Source organism: Grus americana, chromosome 2 (assembly GCF_028858705.1).
Source record: "Grus americana isolate bGruAme1 chromosome 2, bGruAme1.mat, whole genome shotgun sequence".
Classification (NCBI taxonomy): domain Eukaryota; kingdom Metazoa; phylum Chordata; class Aves; order Gruiformes; family Gruidae; genus Grus; species Grus americana.
Genome location: NC_072853.1, coordinates 70,717,624 through 70,736,953, shown reverse-complemented (window position 1 = coordinate 70,736,953; position 19,330 = coordinate 70,717,624). Strand labels below are relative to the sequence as shown.

The 19,330-nt window shown below is 40.0% G+C and overlaps 1 protein-coding gene across 1 annotated transcript in view; it reads right to left on the bottom strand.

Annotated features, from left to right (window-relative positions):
* Positions 1-8,118: 8,118 nt before the first annotated feature.
* The window catches only part of CLPTM1L (CLPTM1 like), a 29,410-nt gene continuing 18,198 nt past the window's right edge, over positions 8,119-19,330 (bottom strand). The window contains exons 11-17 of the mRNA XM_054817636.1: positions 18,232-18,282; positions 17,514-17,596; positions 15,568-15,602; positions 15,198-15,253; positions 15,071-15,115; positions 11,670-11,785; positions 8,119-10,354 (exon numbers count right to left, since the gene is read on the bottom strand). Of these exons, the coding sequence (XP_054673611.1) occupies positions 10,270-10,354; positions 11,670-11,785; positions 15,071-15,115; positions 15,198-15,253; positions 15,568-15,602; positions 17,514-17,596; positions 18,232-18,282 (471 nt within the window). The 3' untranslated portion in view covers positions 8,119-10,269. The remainder of the gene's footprint in view (positions 10,355-11,669; positions 11,786-15,070; positions 15,116-15,197; positions 15,254-15,567; positions 15,603-17,513; positions 17,597-18,231; positions 18,283-19,330) is intronic.

Genomic DNA, 19,330 nt, shown 5'->3' with positions numbered 1-19,330 from the left:
GTATTTCTCCCCTCCTCCCATTGCTCCAAAAGTGATGACACCCTCAAGGTAGAATCCAACGGTGATGTCTAATGCAGCTAGGCATGTGGCAAGCACAAGGTTCACCATTTCCTGTTTGGAATGTGTCCAGGAAGAAAGAAAGATGAGGAGGAAAAGAAAAGGGTTAAATAATCTTGAAAATGACAACCCAACCTCTGAGAGCCACAATGGAGTCCTCCTCAGCAGCTAGTAGGTTGACACTGGAGAAAGCAAGGGCATGAGGCATGAAAGCGAGAACAACCATCTGCGACATCTTGATGCTTAGGGTCTCTTTGAAGAGGTGGATATTGGTCTATGCCTTTCTATCAGTGGGTCTTCCATAGCAGGTACAGCCCCAGTACCAGTGTAAGCAATTGGATTGTGGTGGTAGTGAAGGACATGCCCACAGCTGAGAACATGCTGGTTGCAGGTGAGGTTGCAACTACTTGGCCCTAGCTCTGGCAGTGGCAGATCTGTGTTCTCAAAGCTGTTTGACATGCTCATAGCAGATGGTTGGGTTGTAGATGTTACTGCAGGCTGAATTTCTGAAGAGGTCTCTCGACCCTTTCTACAAACTGTTGGTAAGTTCCTCAGTAAGTCCCTACCTGTGCCTCTTGCTGATGCCTTCTTGGTGGCAATGACCACAGCAATGGTGGAGAAGGAGAGAAGGGCTGCGGTGGCCAGGCTAAGGGGGTCTCTTTCCTCCTGTTTCTTTTCACAGGTACTACATGGTTTTCTGTGTGTCTACCATTGGGCTGGGGAGAGAATTCAGAAGGGAGTAGGGGAATGAAGTGACATGGAAAAAGAGTGAAGTTATTTTTTAGGAGGATGAATAAGGAAAAGAATAGAGTCACAGAGTCATAGAATGGTGAAGGCTGGAAGAGATCTATGGTGGTGTCTAGTCCAGCTCCCTGCTGAAAGCAGGGTCACTCCAGTATATCCACGTCGTCCTTGTACTGGGAACCCAGATCTGGACAAATAATGAAGTCACAGTTCTCCTCAACAAAATTTATCCTTCAAGGCAGACTTAATCTTATCCACATCCTGCTTTATGACCAGCTTCTGTGAAAGGGAGTTACCCTGGGGATGGATGATGATAGTGCAGTGATAAAAATAAAATGGCATTTTTACAATCCAACAGTGAAGAGAAAGGAAATAAGATGCTATGTTTCGATCTAGCTTCAGTAATGACTACTTAAAGACGCAAGCTTACTGCAAATGTGTCTCTCTCTTTAAAGCTCCCTTTGAAAATTCTGAAACTGTTATAAGAAGTGTCATGAGAAGAAGAAGAAAGGTGTCTTTCAAAAACCTGAAGCTGTGTTCAAACAGAAAAGTAAAAAACTAATACAACAAAATCAGAATAGTTTGATGAATAACTTTCCCAAGCTGAAAGAAACATCAAATGTCAGAAGTGAGACAGCTTGCCAGCAAGTCTATAATATAGCAGTAGAGAAGGAACACTTGGGGCAATCGTGGTAATCCTGTGGAAATTACATGAGGAACTTAAGGGACGTCCTGTATCAAAACGTTGCACATGGCATGATCTGTCTCAAGTTCAAGTACTACAAATTATGTTGTTCAATAGAGAGGAAGTACATGTTCAAAAAATCAGTGAGTCTCTGTGATCAGATGTTATTAACCAGTGAGTTTAAAGGAACCCAGTGACTGAACAACTACCTATATCATGCAAGACTGTTTTAATATCACACACATGACATGAAAATACGTGACATGACACCAAGGATCCAAAAGGAGATCATGGGTACTACCTAGCAGTAAGACTGAGGACTCTGCTGTGGAAACTGAGTAACTAACTCAATTATAGAGAATGGATTTAGTGGGCACAGTGATAACTATGGCATATTAGAGGAGTCAATGTTACATTTGCTGAGCATGAGGTATATGGTCAGGAATAGCCCTTTGGTCAGTTCAGGTCAGCTCTCTTGGCTCTGTCACTAACTTCTTGTCCACCCCAGCCTACTCACTGTGAGGGCAGAGTGGGAAAAAAGAAGTCTTGGTGCTGTGCAAGCACTGCTCAGCAATAGCCAAAACATTGGTGTATTATCAATGTTGTTAGTGGCAGATCCAAAGCACAGCACCATACAGGCTGCTAGGAAGAAAGGTGACTCCATCCTAGCCAGACCCAGTACAGTTTGTCAGAATAAGATCCCTTAATGCCATAATGATCCGTCGCATCCATCAGTCCGAGTCATCACTGACTAGGGGATCTTCAGGCAATGTGGCTGATGTTGGTCCCGGTCTCACCCTGAGCTAGATCCATTCAGTCATATGCTGTTAATCAAGGACATCCCTCCAGTTTAACCAGCTACTTCATATAATCCCTTTGTAGGGCACCCGTACCTGTCACTGCTTTCATCTGCTGTGGAATGAAGCCTTCCATGACAGTGACTTGCTCTCTGCTGGGCTGCATCTTCAGCCTTGGTTGTCTTTACAGTGGTCTTGGTAACTGGAGGTGCTGTTTGCTTCTCTGCTGGCTTCCTGAGGTACAAAGCTTATTTGGGGCACGTGGTGTGGGGAACAAGCCCTTTCTAGCACTATTATTATTACAGTTACCAAACTTACATGGGTCTGGCTCTTCCCATTAGTCTTCATCCCAATCCTCTGGACCGGGACTCTCCCTGAGAGTTGCAGTGGTCCTTTCTCCATCTTTTAACTGCTTTTTCCAAGCCAGTGTGTCTCTCTCACACTGTGCGTGGTGGTCCCTGAATATTGTGTCTCTGTTCTCGTACACGCCCGAGGCTTTCTCTTTGATTCAGCTTCTCCCTACTTGCCTGTTGCTCCTTAAAACAGATGTTTAGCTCTTCCTCCTTCTACATTTGCCTTCTCAGAGTCATGGTCTTCATTGCATCAGACACACCCTGTGCTGGTCAAACTTTGAACTTTTCAATTCTGTTTAATCAATGTTCAGTGCTGCTTTTCACCTCTCAGTCCCACTATTTCCTCCACAAACTCTTTGATCCTTTTCTCAGCCTCTTGGCTGACAGCCAGCCATGCCCAAGGACATCATACTTTGCTCTTCCTCAGGCATGTTCTTCCTCACTGTTTCACACTGCCTTTCAGTGTTAGACAGTTTGAGGGAAAATTAATTTTCCGTGTGTGCTAGTTTTGGCTGGGATAGAGTTAATTGTCTTCATAGTAGCTGGTACAGGGCTGTGTTTTGGATTTGTGCTGAAAACTGTTGATAATACAGGGGTGTTTTAGTTACTGCTGAGCAGTGCTTACACAGAGCCAAGGCCTTTTCTGCTTCTCACCCCACCCCACTAGTGACACCGTGGGTTCAGTCCCTACTGAATTAGTACTTTGTGCAAGCTCACATTATGTTGACATGCCTCTGTTCATGCAGATGTCACTCCTAAGTTTTGAGACCCCCACACAAACTCATTCCCTCTGGCCCAGATCTCTTTGTAGAACAGGTGTAGTCTGTCCACTTGCTCTCAGGCTTTGACTCCTACTTTAGTACTGAAGACACCAGCGTCATTCACCAGTTTGGATCGAAATTTACTCTGCCTGAGTGCAGCATCCATTACCTTGTCACATGGGAAAGGTAGAACAGTAAACATGCACAGTTGGCTCCCTAAATTTTTAATTTACTCAATACTTTACACCTCACTGGGTTATTTTTTTACTATGTGATAGCAGAGTCTGCAGTAGCAAAAGGTGAATCAAAAAGCAGTGCTCTTCCTGTACTGAAGGGGTGGGGAACCTGCTGGCAGTGAAGAGGTGGTGTTGATCAGACATAGTGTCCTTACCTGGGGTTAATGCTGGAGCATTCTCTCCCTGTTATAACTTCTTTTCTGTTCTTGTAGGGGGCTCTTTTCCCATCTTTTATTCCTTGTAATCCTCTGCGTTTTCACCATATATGGGAGGTTTTTCAAATGGGTTCTTTGTTTCATTTTTATGTCCAGAACCTTGTTCTACCTGGCCCCTTGGATGGCATTCCCCAGTGACCATTCATTGACCATCTGCAGTTTATGTATCTGTTCTCGGGTGGTGGGAACTCTGCTCCTAGTCCTGTGCTTTTACCCACAGAGAGGGCTGCTATGTAAGAAACAGTAAGCGTAACTTGGCTTTAATATCCTAACAGGAAGGGTCACACTTAAATCCAAGCTCACAAACCTACAGCATGGTGTTACTGTATAAGAAAAGGCATGTCTCACTCTACACGGGTATTTGAGGAAAGGAGAAAGAAAACCAGCATTTTTCCCTGCAGAGGCTGTTTGGTACCTGCCACTTATCACTAGCAAAAAAATTAACTTCGCAGGGTTACATTTGTACGTGTGTGGACTAAATGCTGTACAAGTCCTCTAAGTTTACTTAGTTCGTGATTCTGACTTGTTGTGCCAGAAGGCAGAAGTGCAGGCTGCCCCACAGCCCAGTGTAAGGCAAGTCCTGCCCCTGTGGCAGTGGGATGGGAGTCCATGTGCACTGAACCGTAATAGTGTCCAGAGATGATCCAGTGGTAGAAAAGCTCTGCATGCTCCTGAAAAGAAAAAGAAAACACTTTTCTCAGCATTTACTCTTGGCCTCAGAGAACCTACATGTTACTATCTCACTCCAAAGATGGTCCATTTTGATAAGAAATTTTCAGCCTGACGCTAAAAAAGAGTTGGTAGTTGGCAACTTCATTAGAGAAGGGAGTATCCTTTCACTTCTCTGCCAAGTCCGTTGGAGCTCTGCCCCAGTACTGCTGGGATATAGTGCCGAGAAAGAAATGTGGAACTACATTTAACCCGGGAAAAAGATGCTGGGAAAGAGTAATCTGAAGGAAGCAAAATACATGATCCTGTTGGTAGCTGAATGTAAGAACAGTTCCTTCAGCTGGTCAAATCTCCAGCAGAATGAAATATCTGGTTTGTGTGTGAACTAAATTAGTCTTTGTCACTGGGAGACTTTTGGTCCAAGACAGTGCTTCCTTTAGAAATGCAGAGGTCAGCAGAAAAGAACAGTTTTTAAAAAAAGATTGTTGCAGACTGAGAATGGCTGTAGCTGAGTAGCAGGAGAAGACCCCAATCCTTTCTGAATTCCTGGGATAGAAAACCAGAAAGTCTAAGGGACTCATTTGGCACTCCAGCTATCAGTATTTATAACCAGTCATTTAAAAAGACAGTGTAACCAAAGAACGCCACCTTCTTTTCCTCTCTCCCTTTCCCAAAAGGGATGAATGTGTTTCTGTTCCCTTTTTGTAAGCAATAGCTACTTCTTGCAATTCTAATTCTGTGAAGTGACAGGTTGAAGAAAGCAGTAGTGAAGGACACAGATGCTCACAGAGCCATGTATCTTCAAGTCTGCTTTTCAAACTGCTGTTCAGTGGAGGTTTTTGATAATAGGCAAACAGATCCACAATGTCCTGCTGATCCTTGCACATTTGGCTTAACTGAAGAGGAATACAGATAGTCTGTGTAAGGCTGCAGAGCAACGCTTAGTGTGTTCCAGGGATAATGGAGTCAAGGTCTGCAATTGATATTTTTTCAGATTGCATGATCCTCTAACACTAATCGCCTGAGATCCCCAAGTTTAAGAAATCAATCGGCTTGAAACAACATAAATTCCTGGTTAAAGTTTGTGTTTGTTTTGGTTTTGTGGGGTTTTTTTGTTTGTTTGTGGTTGGTTTTTGGGTTTTTGTTGGGTTTTTTTTTTTCCTGCTATATATCTTTATAACAGCTTCTGGGATGGCAGAGAGGGTGAGGCTAACCCGCTCTTTCTCAAGCAAGTTGATGAAGGGTTTGTTGGTTTTACCAAATGAAACACTGTTTATTCCTTTCTGTTCTTATGGTCAGCACTAAGCAAATGAAAGGTCTGCTTCTGATGGAGACTAAACAGAAAATGTAGCAAGAGTTGAGAATTTCAGGATAGGAAATATGAATTGCTAAGTCCAGTTGGAAAAGTAGAGGTTATACTTCAGTAGATCCTGTAGAAGTCAGTCCAAACTAGGTATCTATGATGACTCTTTGAGCTGAAGCTTGCAAGCAATGCAGGTGGGAGGTTCACAGAATCATAGAATGGTTCGGGTTGGAAGGGACCTTAATGATCATCTAGTTCCAACCCCCCTGCCATGAGACACCCTCCACTAGACCAGGTTGCCCAACTAGACCAGATGGGACATCCGATCTGGCCTTGAACACTTCCAGGGAGGGGGCATCCACAGTTTCTCTGGGCAACCTGGTCTCACCACCCTCACAGTGAAGAATTTTTTCCTAGTATCTAATCTAAATCTACCTTCTTTTAGTTTAAAGCCAAGGCTGCAGGGCAGCAAGGAGGCAAAGTGTGCTGGAGAGCTGCTGCTGGCTGGCCGCAAGCCAGGCATTGAGCGTTACACGGCACTACGCTGGAGCTGTGCCAGGCCGGGTGTTCTGAACAGAGCAAAGAGTGTAGCAGCGCTTCCAAAGTCTATGCTCCAGGGCTCTTGCCTTAGTGGCCAGGTGGTTAGCTGGACCAGAGCATGCAGATGAACCATGGCAATGAAACACCTGCCTGGCTTTAGGCTGCTCAACACAGACTAACCTGCGGCTAGAGACTGCTAGAGGCAATTAATGCCTAATAAAAATGTTCGAAGTGCATTTTTCAAAGTCCAAAATAAGAGTAAGATAGCTCATGAGTCTTTGCAGGTGTGCAAGGCTCCATTAGTGCAAGAACAGAAGGAGGACAAATCATCATAAAGGTTAATAAGGATTGTGGAGCAGTGGATGACTAAGGAGAACATTAGGGGCCAGAAACTGAGAGGCTGGTACCTACTATACCCAAAACAGCTTGCAAGTTTGATGGGTACCATATGGCAAGGACTAAAAGAACCGAGTACTGCCAAACAGAAAGCTGGGAGGGGAAGGGCAGAAGCTATTTGATTCTTTAAACCAAACATAGGCAGACATGAGCCAGAATTCCCCAGTGTTTGTCTCTTGAATCTAAAGTATTTTGTTCCTTTTGATGCAGGTATAGTCATCAGGGTGGGAGTTAGGATAAATAAAGTGCAGGATTTTTGGGGACCTGATTTTAAAAAGAGCAGTAAGACATAGAATTGTGTAAAGGAAAAACCGGAGCAAACTGATTAGCTCCAGATATCTTTAAGAAGGAGCAGTGGTATATTAATGCAGATGGATGAAAACATGGGAGACATCACAGTTCCCCCTCTATACTAAGGAAATTCTATAACTGCTGGAAAAGCGCATGGATCCTCACAGATACAGAACCAAACCTCTCCCAGTGTAAGAGGGGAAGCAGTCACAGACTCGCTGGACATCTGGGAAAGTCGGGCTCTTTCTGGCTTTATTTCTCAACTCCTACAGCTGGATCTATTCGCTCAGATGGTTTTACACAGGACTGTCAGGAAAGCTGGTTGGTCTGTGAAGGGTCGGGGGGAAGGTGCTGTGCTGGTACTGGATATCCTCCTGAGGTCCCTGCCCACCTGCATTATTTTAGATATTATGATATTGAAAAACTGTTAAGTTGTAATGCAGAAAGTAGTAAACGATGTTTCACTTTCTCAACATGAGATTTGTCTTCTGATGAAAAAAATCGAAAATGTGATATTTAAAAGCAGACAAATTACAGAGTTATCTGTCTTAATGCTTTTTCTGCTGAGGCATAGGTGCTGGAGCCGACAATTACTGGAGAGCAACGCTGTATGAAAAGGGAACATATACTTGTGCAGGTGTCCACATATCAGCAACACATACAGCACCTGCTCTAGCAGCGACAGCAGCAGAGCAGAGCAGAACTTCTTGAGCTCTGCTGCTAAGAGAAAAACTGTCAGTGCTGCTGGCCATTTGGTAATTCAGTTAGCCCTGTGGCTCCAGGGTAAAAAAAGCTGTAAGGGCAGGTCACCTCTCCGAGAACAGTTGGCAGCATGTGAAGGTGAGCAGGCAGTGGCATAGCATGGCACTGGAAGAACTGCGGGGGAGTACAGATTAGAAGTGAGGAAGTTGTTAAGTTACTCTTGAACTCTTTAAGAGATCACAGATACTGATAATCTGGCATGAGCTGCAATACATTCAATGGCATTTTATATATAGGAAGTTTTTCCTTCTGCATTAACCACCTATAGAAAGGCATTTTTGTTTTAAGCTGATGTCACTTCCACAACTAAAATGTTAAAACATTTCATTTAATATCTCCAAAGTTACACTGCTTACATAGTTTTTCACCATCTTTCCAACAACAAAAGGTAACTCTCTATCCCGTATGCCAAGTCTTTTATTTGGAAACTGAATGCATAAAACAATGACTTGAACAGGAAAGTCTCGCTCATTTTAAAGACTTGAAATGTTCTAATTTTGTATTCTTTATGACTACTGTATATGATATTATGAGGTCATTGTCATCAGAAACGCAAGACAGAAGACCAATAAACTCAGTATGTAAAGGTGCAAGAGTGATTTTTCAACAGCTACATACAAAAATGAGTAATGAAACATTAGCAATACCTGAATACGGTATTCTGGACTTTCAGAAGCTATCCTAGAAGAACCAAGAACTTGATTGTTTTGAAATGGCACAAAAAGGGTATCTGCTATACGCATTAATTATTTCAGGAAAAATTTTCACACATTTACATTTAACTATTATTATGAAATAGGAGTCCCAAATTAGTTTGCCTAACAGCAAAAAGCTCCTTCCAAACAAATCCCAAACAGGTACAAGATATAACAAATGCAACCCTGGTTTTGCATAGACTTATGTAGGTCAGGCACATTTCCGTATCTTTTTGGGACCCAAGTATTTATACATTCTGACTTCTGCAGTATCAGAACGCGATAAAATCCACTTCATAAAGTAGTTACAGACCACAGGAGCAGATCTGTGTTCAAGGTTATTCAATTAACATTTTCAATCAATGACAAATTGAAGTTAAATAGCCTTGCACAAACAGCATGCAATTTAATAAAGAAACTTAAGAATCATTAGTGTTAATTTGTAAACTTACTGAACAAAGCAGAACTAGAATTGGAAACTAGAATTCTGCCTTTTGGATTTTTTTTTAATTGCATTTTATTTGCTGCTGAAAGGAACACACTCTATGTTTCACTGTTACTGAGAAACTTGCTTTTAAAAATCTGGAACTATCATTTCTAGATATGGCTCTGAAGTTTGAATTTTGGTATACTAATTCAACCTGTTTTTACTAATTTGAAAGAAACAGATCAAAATACCTCTCAATGAACTGTTCCCATGAAATATGGATTTTAAATTGTGTGAAAGGAAGATACCTGTTCTTCACCAGGCTGCTTTTTTTCCTCTGTATCCAGGTAGTCTGTTGAACCTGTATTGTACTTGAGCAAAATCATTCCACTTGAATGATGCACATTTCATCTAATAAATAGAACAGGGCAGAGAGGGAAAGGGGAAAGACCAAGGAATTCTTTATTCCCTTTGAAACACGAGGGAATTGGCCTAGTCAGTCACTGGGGTACCACATGATGAAGAATTTAAGATGTGTTAAGAGACTTTCCTAGCACATAACAATGATTTGCATTATATGAATACCTGCTATCCCAAGAAGTCAGAAGGCTTGTCAACAATGCAGAAGGATTTACATGAATTGGATACATATTGAAAGAAATCATGTTACAGCTTTTCCACATATTCGCTCAGTTTAAGACAACTGAAACCCTCTACCATGTTGTGGACTAAGAACATGGCAGAATTTGAATTTTAACAACCCCATCTCTCTCATTCTATATTTCCAACATTTTTTTTAAGCTATGAACACCCACATACAACTTACAACTTTAATCATGATTTTTAGAATTTCTGTTCTCTCCATTATCAAATGAGAATGATTTGTATTTAGCATATAATCCAATATTATACATTTTATGTCTGACAGCCTCCAGTTTGGCAATAATGCTCGATTCTGCTGTAACACACTGGTTTGTTTTTTCACTTTTCATAGCCTAGTGGCATGGGCTCCACACTTCCAGTTAGCAAGTTGTCTTAAAAACGTAGATTTGGATATTAATTACAATGGTCAGGACACTTAGGTTTTCACCGAAAAGAAGTTTAAATGCAGGAAGTTTATTTAATGACATCTGGTAGACTGTGGACCTTGTGAGGACAAAAAGGGTTTTGAAATAGGATATCAAAACTAGATTTTGGCAATATAGAAGATGTATTGTCCATGTAGTTCTGTCATAAGCTTTAAAAATACTCTTATTAAATAAGTTTTTCCTTCCTTTAGACCAGATAATACATGAAGCCAGTAAGAGTCCAGGGGTCAGAATCTTCTTCAGTTCTTAGTTATTCTCTGTGAGCTTTTTTTTTTGGCTTTTCTTCATAAGATTCTCCATACTCATTCACTCTGCTCTTATCCACAGGATAAAGCCTGGCAGAAAAAAAAAAAAGATTAGTTACACCATTGTCTGCTACCTGGAGGAATTAAGCAGTTCTGTGCTACTTAATTTTAAAAGTGAATTTCTTTCTCATCATATTCTCTGTTCCCATTTGTGGCAAAAAATACAACAGTTTTAAAGATTAGCTACAGATACGTTTGCTTCTTCACATTAAGACTTAACCAGTTGTCTCGTAACAGGGCCTCTTCAGAGATGGATGTATTAGCTCCCCTAAAGCTTGACTGGAGTATTTTTCAAGCAACCCAGGATACCTCTCAAACTTGAAACCAATGTCCAGCCCCTATCAGATGTTGTTGAGCTCTTAACTTCTAGAAAAACACCTTGGAAGGGGACCTATTTTACTACACCTATGTGCGATTATATAAACCTAAACCTGAAGCTCACATTTAGTATTAACAATTAGACATACACATCCATATATTCTGGTTTAATGTGAACTAGACTTAGAATTCTTGTTTGCTCCACATCTAAATACTTATTCTTGGGAACACGAATACACTTTTTCTATCTTCACTATAAACAATCTTTCGATGATTACTGCATATAGCCTCTTCCCCATCTAATTTTAGTTACTTAAAGAATCTGAAACTTGCCAGATGCTCAACTCACAAGAGAACCTGATAACTTGTGTTTGGAAGCCAGATAAAGAGGAAAGCAGAGCAGGGCAATCCCTCATCAAAAAATATCCTTTGCTAGTGCCTTGCAGAGCAACTTGGAAAGCACACCGCGGGTACTGCTGAGCATCTGTAGGCATGCAGCCCCTCAGTAAGGGTTAGAAGCCCAGAACTCCTAAGAGGGTTTGTGACTACAAGCTTAAAAATGGCTCTCCTTCACCTTACTTCAGGTATTCATATGGTTTGTTTGTTTGTTTGTTTTCCTTTCTTCTTTTTGTAACTTGCAAATGTGAAACTATCTGCTGGAAAGGACGACTGCTGTTTTGGGGAGGAGAAGGGGTCATTGACGAAAATTCTGAGTGTGCTGTGAGAAGAGGAATTTCTTGCCTACTCTCTTAGCATGCTAAAAAAGGGGCCAGGAATACTGTCAGTTATGGAAAGCGTTTTTGTTCCTCTTATTTGAATTGAGATCTCCTTTTCAGGATCCCTTCCTCACCATTCCCTTCACTAGGCATAGACACAACTACCATTATCCAGATCATACTATGGATTACTACTGTATAAAAATCTCTTTAAAGTCTATCCCAAACTATTTCATAGATTTTTACAGCAATAAGACTGCAACCATCTACAGCGTTGTAAAAACTCTGATGAATATGAAAGAAAGGCATACCATCTTTGGTAAAGGTAGACCAGGAACACGACATCATCTCTAAAGCACGCCAGCCTATGAGATGTTGGCATAGTGATGATAAAGGCAAATATATCATCAATAAAGGTGTTGAATGCCTACAAATAAAAGAAAAGTGTACTTCAATTGGCTGTGAAGAAAGGAAGTCATCTGTCATACAAAGCTACAGGAAACAGGCTTCCTAGAACTGTATTTTCTGGTAGGAACACAGACTACTTCCATATTTATAACAACACTTAAGGGTTATGCTGAAAAACTAATTAATGCAAACTTTAAAGTTCTTTCTTTTAATGAAGACCATACTGTCTACTCCAGACCACACAATTATAGTTACAAATAAAAAGGAGGAGGACTACTTCAGTTAAGTGAGAGTATTGTCATGTGAGGGGGAAAACATGAATTCAATTTCTGTGAAATCTTTAAAAGAAACTGGCAAAAACCTTTTATTTATTCATTACTCAAATTATTTAAGATTTAGGAAATGTCAGTTCACTTTCATTTTCTGTGGGAATTTGAAATTTGTGTAAAAACTTGTTAATTTATTGCTCTTAAGAACATTAACTTGACAGTCTTGGAGAAATTTTAAAATATTTTCAGTGCTCTCCTGGAAGTAATCATCCATCCCTTATCCAAGACAATTTTCTACACCGTTTCCACTCAACTAAGCATACTATAGGTTCTGTTTCTGAAGCAATAATGAAATATTTTCTCACTATTGCTTCTCAAGTGAGAAAGTTTAAATTCCCAGACATCTGCTGGGAAAGCATGCAAAGATAACAGTATTTTGTCAGAGGAGGTAAAGAAAGTAAACAGAAGGGCAACTCCTCTGGATCTGGCTCTAACCTACAGGGAGGACTAGAAATGGACTCTTAACAGTACACCAGCTCTAGTACTCATCATATGATGCAATAAACTTTCAACTTATAAAAGCCAGCAGGAAACAAATCCAAAGAATATTCACCGTTGGGTTAACAAACTGAGTCAGTAACATGGCTTCTCCTTTCAATATTAGCAAGCTGTACCTAAATCCATAGCATAAGAAGGGGGAAAAGGATGTATTCTCTAAGCAGAGGACGACTCACTCTTCAAAATGAACCAATGCTTATATGATGAAACAAAGCCTCAGCAGAAGATGGGGGTGTTGGACAGGTGAGAGTTCCGCTTAGTTACAACAGGAAATCTCTTTCTGGCAAGTCAAAACAAATCCATCAATCTGAAGTTATCAAAGAATATGGATGGCACTTCTCAAGCCTGTGCAAAGCAGGTTTGTCATGGAACAAATACTTGGCAAGACGGACAAGGCGGCCTTTCCAAGTCAACACCCAAGTGAGTGATCCTACAACCATGAAAGGAAGAAAGAGCTAAATGCTCCATCCTTCAGGCACTTAGACAGTCCTCATGAGCCACTAAAATTGAATGCATCAAGGCAGCCCATCTAATAGTATTCAGTCTAGGTAGGTTTCTGTTGGGGATGACCTCATATGAAGGTACTCCTCATAAAAGCATAAAGAGCATAAACATAAAGACTACAGGAACTGGAAAGTTAAGACTGATCTTCATTTTTGCCAAGGTCTTCCAAAACAGGAAAGAGTTCAAATTAAAGAAAAAACCCAAAGCTCTCTAAAACAACAATCACAGATGAGACCTCAGACTATTCTTTCCACTCTTCAAAGTGCAGAAGAGAGCGAGCAACTTTAAACATCCGCTAGGAAAAAGTAAACTACCCCCTCCAAAGACCAGTAAGTTAAACATAATTGAAAACATCATATACTTCTTTCTCCATACACACAAGCCTTTGTTGTGGGTAGCCTCTGGCATCTTAACAGGAAGCATAAACACTCTGTAAGAAAAGGCTATTCAGCAAGAGAATTCTGTTGCTTTAAAGGTTACTTGCTGGAATACTGTCCTTTGTTATCTAATCAACTGCTGATGTCTCTGTTCAGTTATTGTATTTTGTTGCTAAAGTAAAATTAGGTCACTAATGTACCTTTTACTCCCCCCATTAAGAAACATGCTGATTTGCCTAGTATATGTCTGAGATACTAGATTTTTTTTTTCTACTATATTTCCATATCGAACACTGTTTAGTTGCTATTCTGCTACCAGCTCTATTTCAAAGTTTTCCTAGATGCTCCATGATTCCTTAAAAACATTAAGGCAGCAGAAAGTTGGGCTATTGCTGTAGGCTCACAGAAATGGAAATGCTATGAAAGGCACTTCAAATTTTAAGATTTTAGTTCTTTTGTCCCAGATCATCTGTTCAGAATTGGACACCATGTCTTGAGCAGTTTCTAACGCTGTTTCTTTTTAAGTACTGATGTTCTGGAGAATCGTAATACACCAGCACAAAGGAACAATAAATGAAAGCATTTATGAGTGGAACATGGCACATGTTGATGGTATCAAGATCTTGATGATGCTAGCACATCCATCTAGGGTTTCTCAGGTCACAACGATCAGGAAAAGAAATGACAGTACAAAAATCCTAATGACTCACAGATGATGGGTAAGGATGGAATCAAAATACTATCAGCTCTTTAGGGGTACAAAACTAGCATGTAGCTGTTGATTGAGGAAGAACGTAGGAGAAACAGGAACTCAACAGTGGGTGTCCCTTGTCCTCCATATCAGCACAAGGAATCCTGACTGGGATACTCAGGTACATCCGTCTTGGTGCCTGAGTATGACACAAACCACTTGGACACTCACGTGGGTGCTTGTGGGTATGCAGGTATCAAAGGGTTAGTAAGTTGACTTTGTTTTGAAATCAACTCACCTTTCCCTCCTCCAAGGTCTGGTATTAAGCTCTGCTACAGCATCACATTATTTCCTACAAGGGCAGTCTAGGCAGTGGGGACACCACAGTGCTGCCCCTTTTCCACCGTGTAACCACCCACCACATGTTTGTCATTACACCACCCAGCAGCTCAGAATTCCCACCCCAGCACAGAACAGTGTGTACATTACGTCAGCCTCTGGTAGCTCCTGGAACCTGCCAAATTAAGGTCTTTTAGTGGGCCTGTCTGTTTCTCAAGAACTATCCTTTGTTAATACAATCTCTTTCTTCCTAAAATAACGTATTGAGACTGAGCAATTTATTTGCAGGACTAACATTTGCACCCACACAAGACAGCTGACAGTAGAAAAAATAGTATTATCATCAAAACTAGGATGCAGGTATTCTCATTATAAGGAAGTCATTATGAAAAATGGAAATAAAATTTTTTTTTTAAAACATGCAAACAAATTTGGTTTTACTGTCAGTTTAGTTCTTAAAACAAACAAAGCACTGTCAGCCTTAAGCTACATAATACTAAGCTGTTTCTCACAGAAAACTATTTCTAAAATGACTGCACCAATCTTTAAATTAGAGCTTTACTTACTTTGTATGTGAAAGCCTTCCACGGTAAGTGTGCAACAGATTTCATCTAGGATTAAAAATATAAATTTGTAATAAATTCTGGAAGAATAGACTAAAAAAAGTAGTCTTTTATTAATTTTCAATCTTACCTTGTAGTTTACAAACAGCTGGGGCAGCATGAACAGGAATCCAAAAGCATACACTCCTGAAGATAAAAGATGGAAAACTTACGGACAAATGCACCACAGAAGTACACCGCACAACTATACTTTCACAATTAGAGATTTACACTCATTTTCCTGAAGAAAGAAGATGCATCTAATCCTTTTGTTTCACTTTGGGTTGATTCTTCTCCCCTTCTCAATCACTGTGATAATTTTGGAACCTCCAGTCAAGTTATTGCTCTATATTACACTGATCCAGCGGATAGCAGTTAATTTTCTACATTTGTGTCTTGGCCTCCATTTGAAGAAATATGAATAGAAAAAAAAAAAAACAACAACGTAAGACGGGACTCACCATTGACAAAGCTGTTAATCAACCAGGAATACCAGCTACAAACAAAGAAGCCAGTTCAGTTATTTTTTCACCTCAGCCAAAAATATATATATACACACACTCCTGTAATACATCCTCTACATGACTGCGTGCTGACTACTCCAAGAAACGGCTGTGTTGTGAATTACTTTACAGAAGAACTAAATACCTCACATCTTCCTTGCTTTAGGAAGGGCTCCAGAGAAGGTGTGAAAAGTTTAAGCAACGGATGTTTATCAGCACATTCAACAAGTTTGGAGAGCTTTATCAACTGCTTTTATACTTTTTCAGAATGTTCTAAGACTTCTGCACCCAAAATGACATCAGATAATACTGTGCACTGAACCCTGACTGCATTAAGGCTCGCAAAGGCAACACTATATTCTAAATACTAAAGAGACACTTAACATGGCATTGTAAGGACTTATCAAATTTCAATCAACGAATACCACTCAGTGCAAATCACTATAGTAGGCACTTAAAAAACCAACCAAACCACAAAACCAACAAACAGGTTGCATACATGCATACATGCAATCTACATTTTCCCCTCCTTACATCTAACAACCCTTCCCAGATGTTCAATGGAGCACAATCTTAGTAAAATACCAGTGGCATTACAGATACTGGTCAAATTGCATACTTCTGCTTGTGATAGTACGAACAGCTCATAACTGTGATGCTCAGGTTACATTATGTAAAATTAAACTTGCACTGCTGTGTCAGTGACATGTTAATAGCAACGTTACAGCTGTGGCAGCATTTCACTAATCCACAAGCATCTAAAAAATGCATCAGAAAATGGCTGCAAGATTAAACGATAATCCACTGTTAAGATTACCTGTTCCGTCACATTTCCTTACAAATAGATTTAACACTGACAAAAATTCTATGATTATGAATTGTTTTCACTTTCTCAAGCTACAGTTCACAGAACACCTGGCATGTAGTATTTTGCAGTACTGAATGAATTTAAGAATTTTGTGAGAAAAGCAGGATTTTTAAATGCTGCATATTTGTTAGCTCCTTACTAAGACAACCTTTTGAAAAAAAAAACTTTTCTAATAGCCTAGAAATCGCCCCAGTTTCTAGCACAAGTGCTACGGCCCACATATACAGCAACAGTAGTTCTTTCTGATGTTATTTTAAGCTACTGCTTGTTCTCCCTCCCACCCCTTCTGGGACTAAAGACTGTTAAAAAAAAATCCCAAAAAACCCCATCTACATGGCCATAACCATACTTGTGTTTGCAGATTTTTTCCTACAGCAAAGTCTTGTGGCTGCATACTTGCGTGTATCTCTCCAATACAAAATGAACTAATTGTATTATTTTAAGTGAAAGTGGACAAGTATTTCACCTTTTCATGAAATACTGAGTCTCTTGCTGAAGTATCAGTATGTTGCAGTAAAAGCCCATGTCTCTAAAGGAATCGAGTCCTTTCTTAAAAACGCTGTTGCTGGCTTGCCACCCTAGCTATCGTATTTAGGAACAGAGGAACCTCTTGTTCAGAGCAAATAATTTTGGGACAGTTTTTGCTTCTCTCTGTTACTGGACAGGTTTAACCACTGAATTCTTCTCATCTCTCCTGTCACCTTATCAGTCCTCTGAACATCAGTGCCAGCTTTCTTTCTGCTCTTCTGATTGATGGCTTACTCATGTATGCAAGCTATTGAAATCTATACTAGTTATATCAGGTTACTTGCAAAATACAACAACCTGTAGCTTACAGGATGTTAAAAAAACCCCAACAAACAGCTAGACACTTCAGCTTTAGCTCCTATAGAATGAGGAAGTTTCCGGTTCCTGGCTTATGAATCAAGCAAACTAAAATAACTGATTTCCATAACCCATCATCTCCAATTAATTAATATAGAAAAAAATGGGGAATGCTTCAATTCTGTAGAAAATCATTTATAATTTATGATACCTTTTGTATTTGACATTCAGCAAGGAGTAACCTGCACCTCCAATACACAGTGGATAGAGCAAATATGACAAGTATTTCATAGCCTAACAGACAAGGAAAATAGTTTGTTAGTTCACATTTTATATACAGACTTTTCATGGCATTAACTAGAAGACAGTCACGTATTTTTTTCCCCTGAAAATCTTTTCCTATTTCCAAATGTCTACTATTATTTCCAATATACTTCCAATCGTAGAGAAGGTGGTGAAAATTCCAATGATCAGTTCAGACCACAAAGGACGTTAGAGCATAAGCAACAAGAGGCAGCAGGAGGATCAGGGTCTAAGAGTAGCTCTCTGCTTAACACCAATATTGCCACCTATGTTCAACTCCTTTCAGAAATCAGGAAGCACATGAACATTCCTCCAGTATAAATGACAAGTACAACTATCAATTTTCAAATTTGTGAATGAAGACCCTTTAAGACATTTCTCTTCACGTAAGTCACTTGCAATTCTGCTTCTCAGAAATATTTCAACCAGATTCAGCTAACAAAACAACTCTTTCGCTATTTCTTTTCACAAATTAACAGAATGAATCTTCACTATCTGATCATCCACACAGTGATGATCCACTTGACAACTATGAGAGAACACTTGCAGCAATAAAAAGAGTGAAACAAGTCAATCAGTAGGCCACATAGACTTTATAGATCAGAAGCCACAGGATTCTCTCTTACCTGGGTATCATACTCCTCAGTTTTCTTTTCAGAGTCATTGTATGTACCAAACTGCAATACATGTAAAAAGTATAATCAAGTCAGAACTGGAGGGAAAAGCATTTGGTATCTGACTCCCTACACAGAGATTTAAACTGCACACTAAACTGCTTAGACATTAAGCTAGGTAACAGTTCAAAGCTCTTATAAGCCTGCTAAATACAGGGTAGGCAAAAAGTTTAATTTTTACCTTTATATTTTACACCAAACATCCAGGATTTCTTTGCTTACAAAAATGCTGTTGAGACAGCAGAGTTCACAAAGCAAAAGCAAAGTCAAGTGGCTAAGAATCTGGCAGATACAGGAAGCCATTTTTAAAAACCATAACCATTTTCATGCATGAAGAGGTCAGTTATGGATTATCTCCACAAATTGTGACTGCTTAAACACAGTTCCTTGAATACTGACAAAGGAACAACCAGAGCTATCAGCCACTCAAGACGCACAGACTTCTGGCAGCACAAAACCCCAATACTTCTTGTGAAGCAAACACTGAAGATTAGACAACGGTTTCTCCTACCAACAAGAGAAACTTTCAGTGTAGATTGTACTTTCAAAAGATTACACTCACATCAAAAAATAATGTTAATTTGGATCCCTGCTGCCACTGCATGTCCTGCAAATGGTCTCAGGATTTAATTTTTACCCAGAGGATTTCTCAAAGGCTGTCCTGTCCCCAGAACATGTCATGTCTTCTACTAGTTCCACAAGGAAGAAGGCATACCTACAGCTTCATGAAATATTTAGTTTCTTACTTTAAATCACAATGTCAGTTAAGAATGCCTTTCTGACACAGTGGCAGGAGCACAGTCCCACCTGCTAAGTTTTAGCAGGACTGACAGAGGAGTTCTGAAGTTTCTCACACCATAAATACGTACAAATACAGAATTCATCAAGGAAATTTTTAAGTTTGAAAATGTTTGTTCAGCTTTTGGATTAAGCCATCCATAAAGGGAAGATCTACATAGGAAACTTTAATAGTTGGGGTTTGGTTTTTTTTTTTAAATCTTCATTTCACTAAAAGCCAAGTTGCACAGTAACCTGGAAACAGATGGACAAC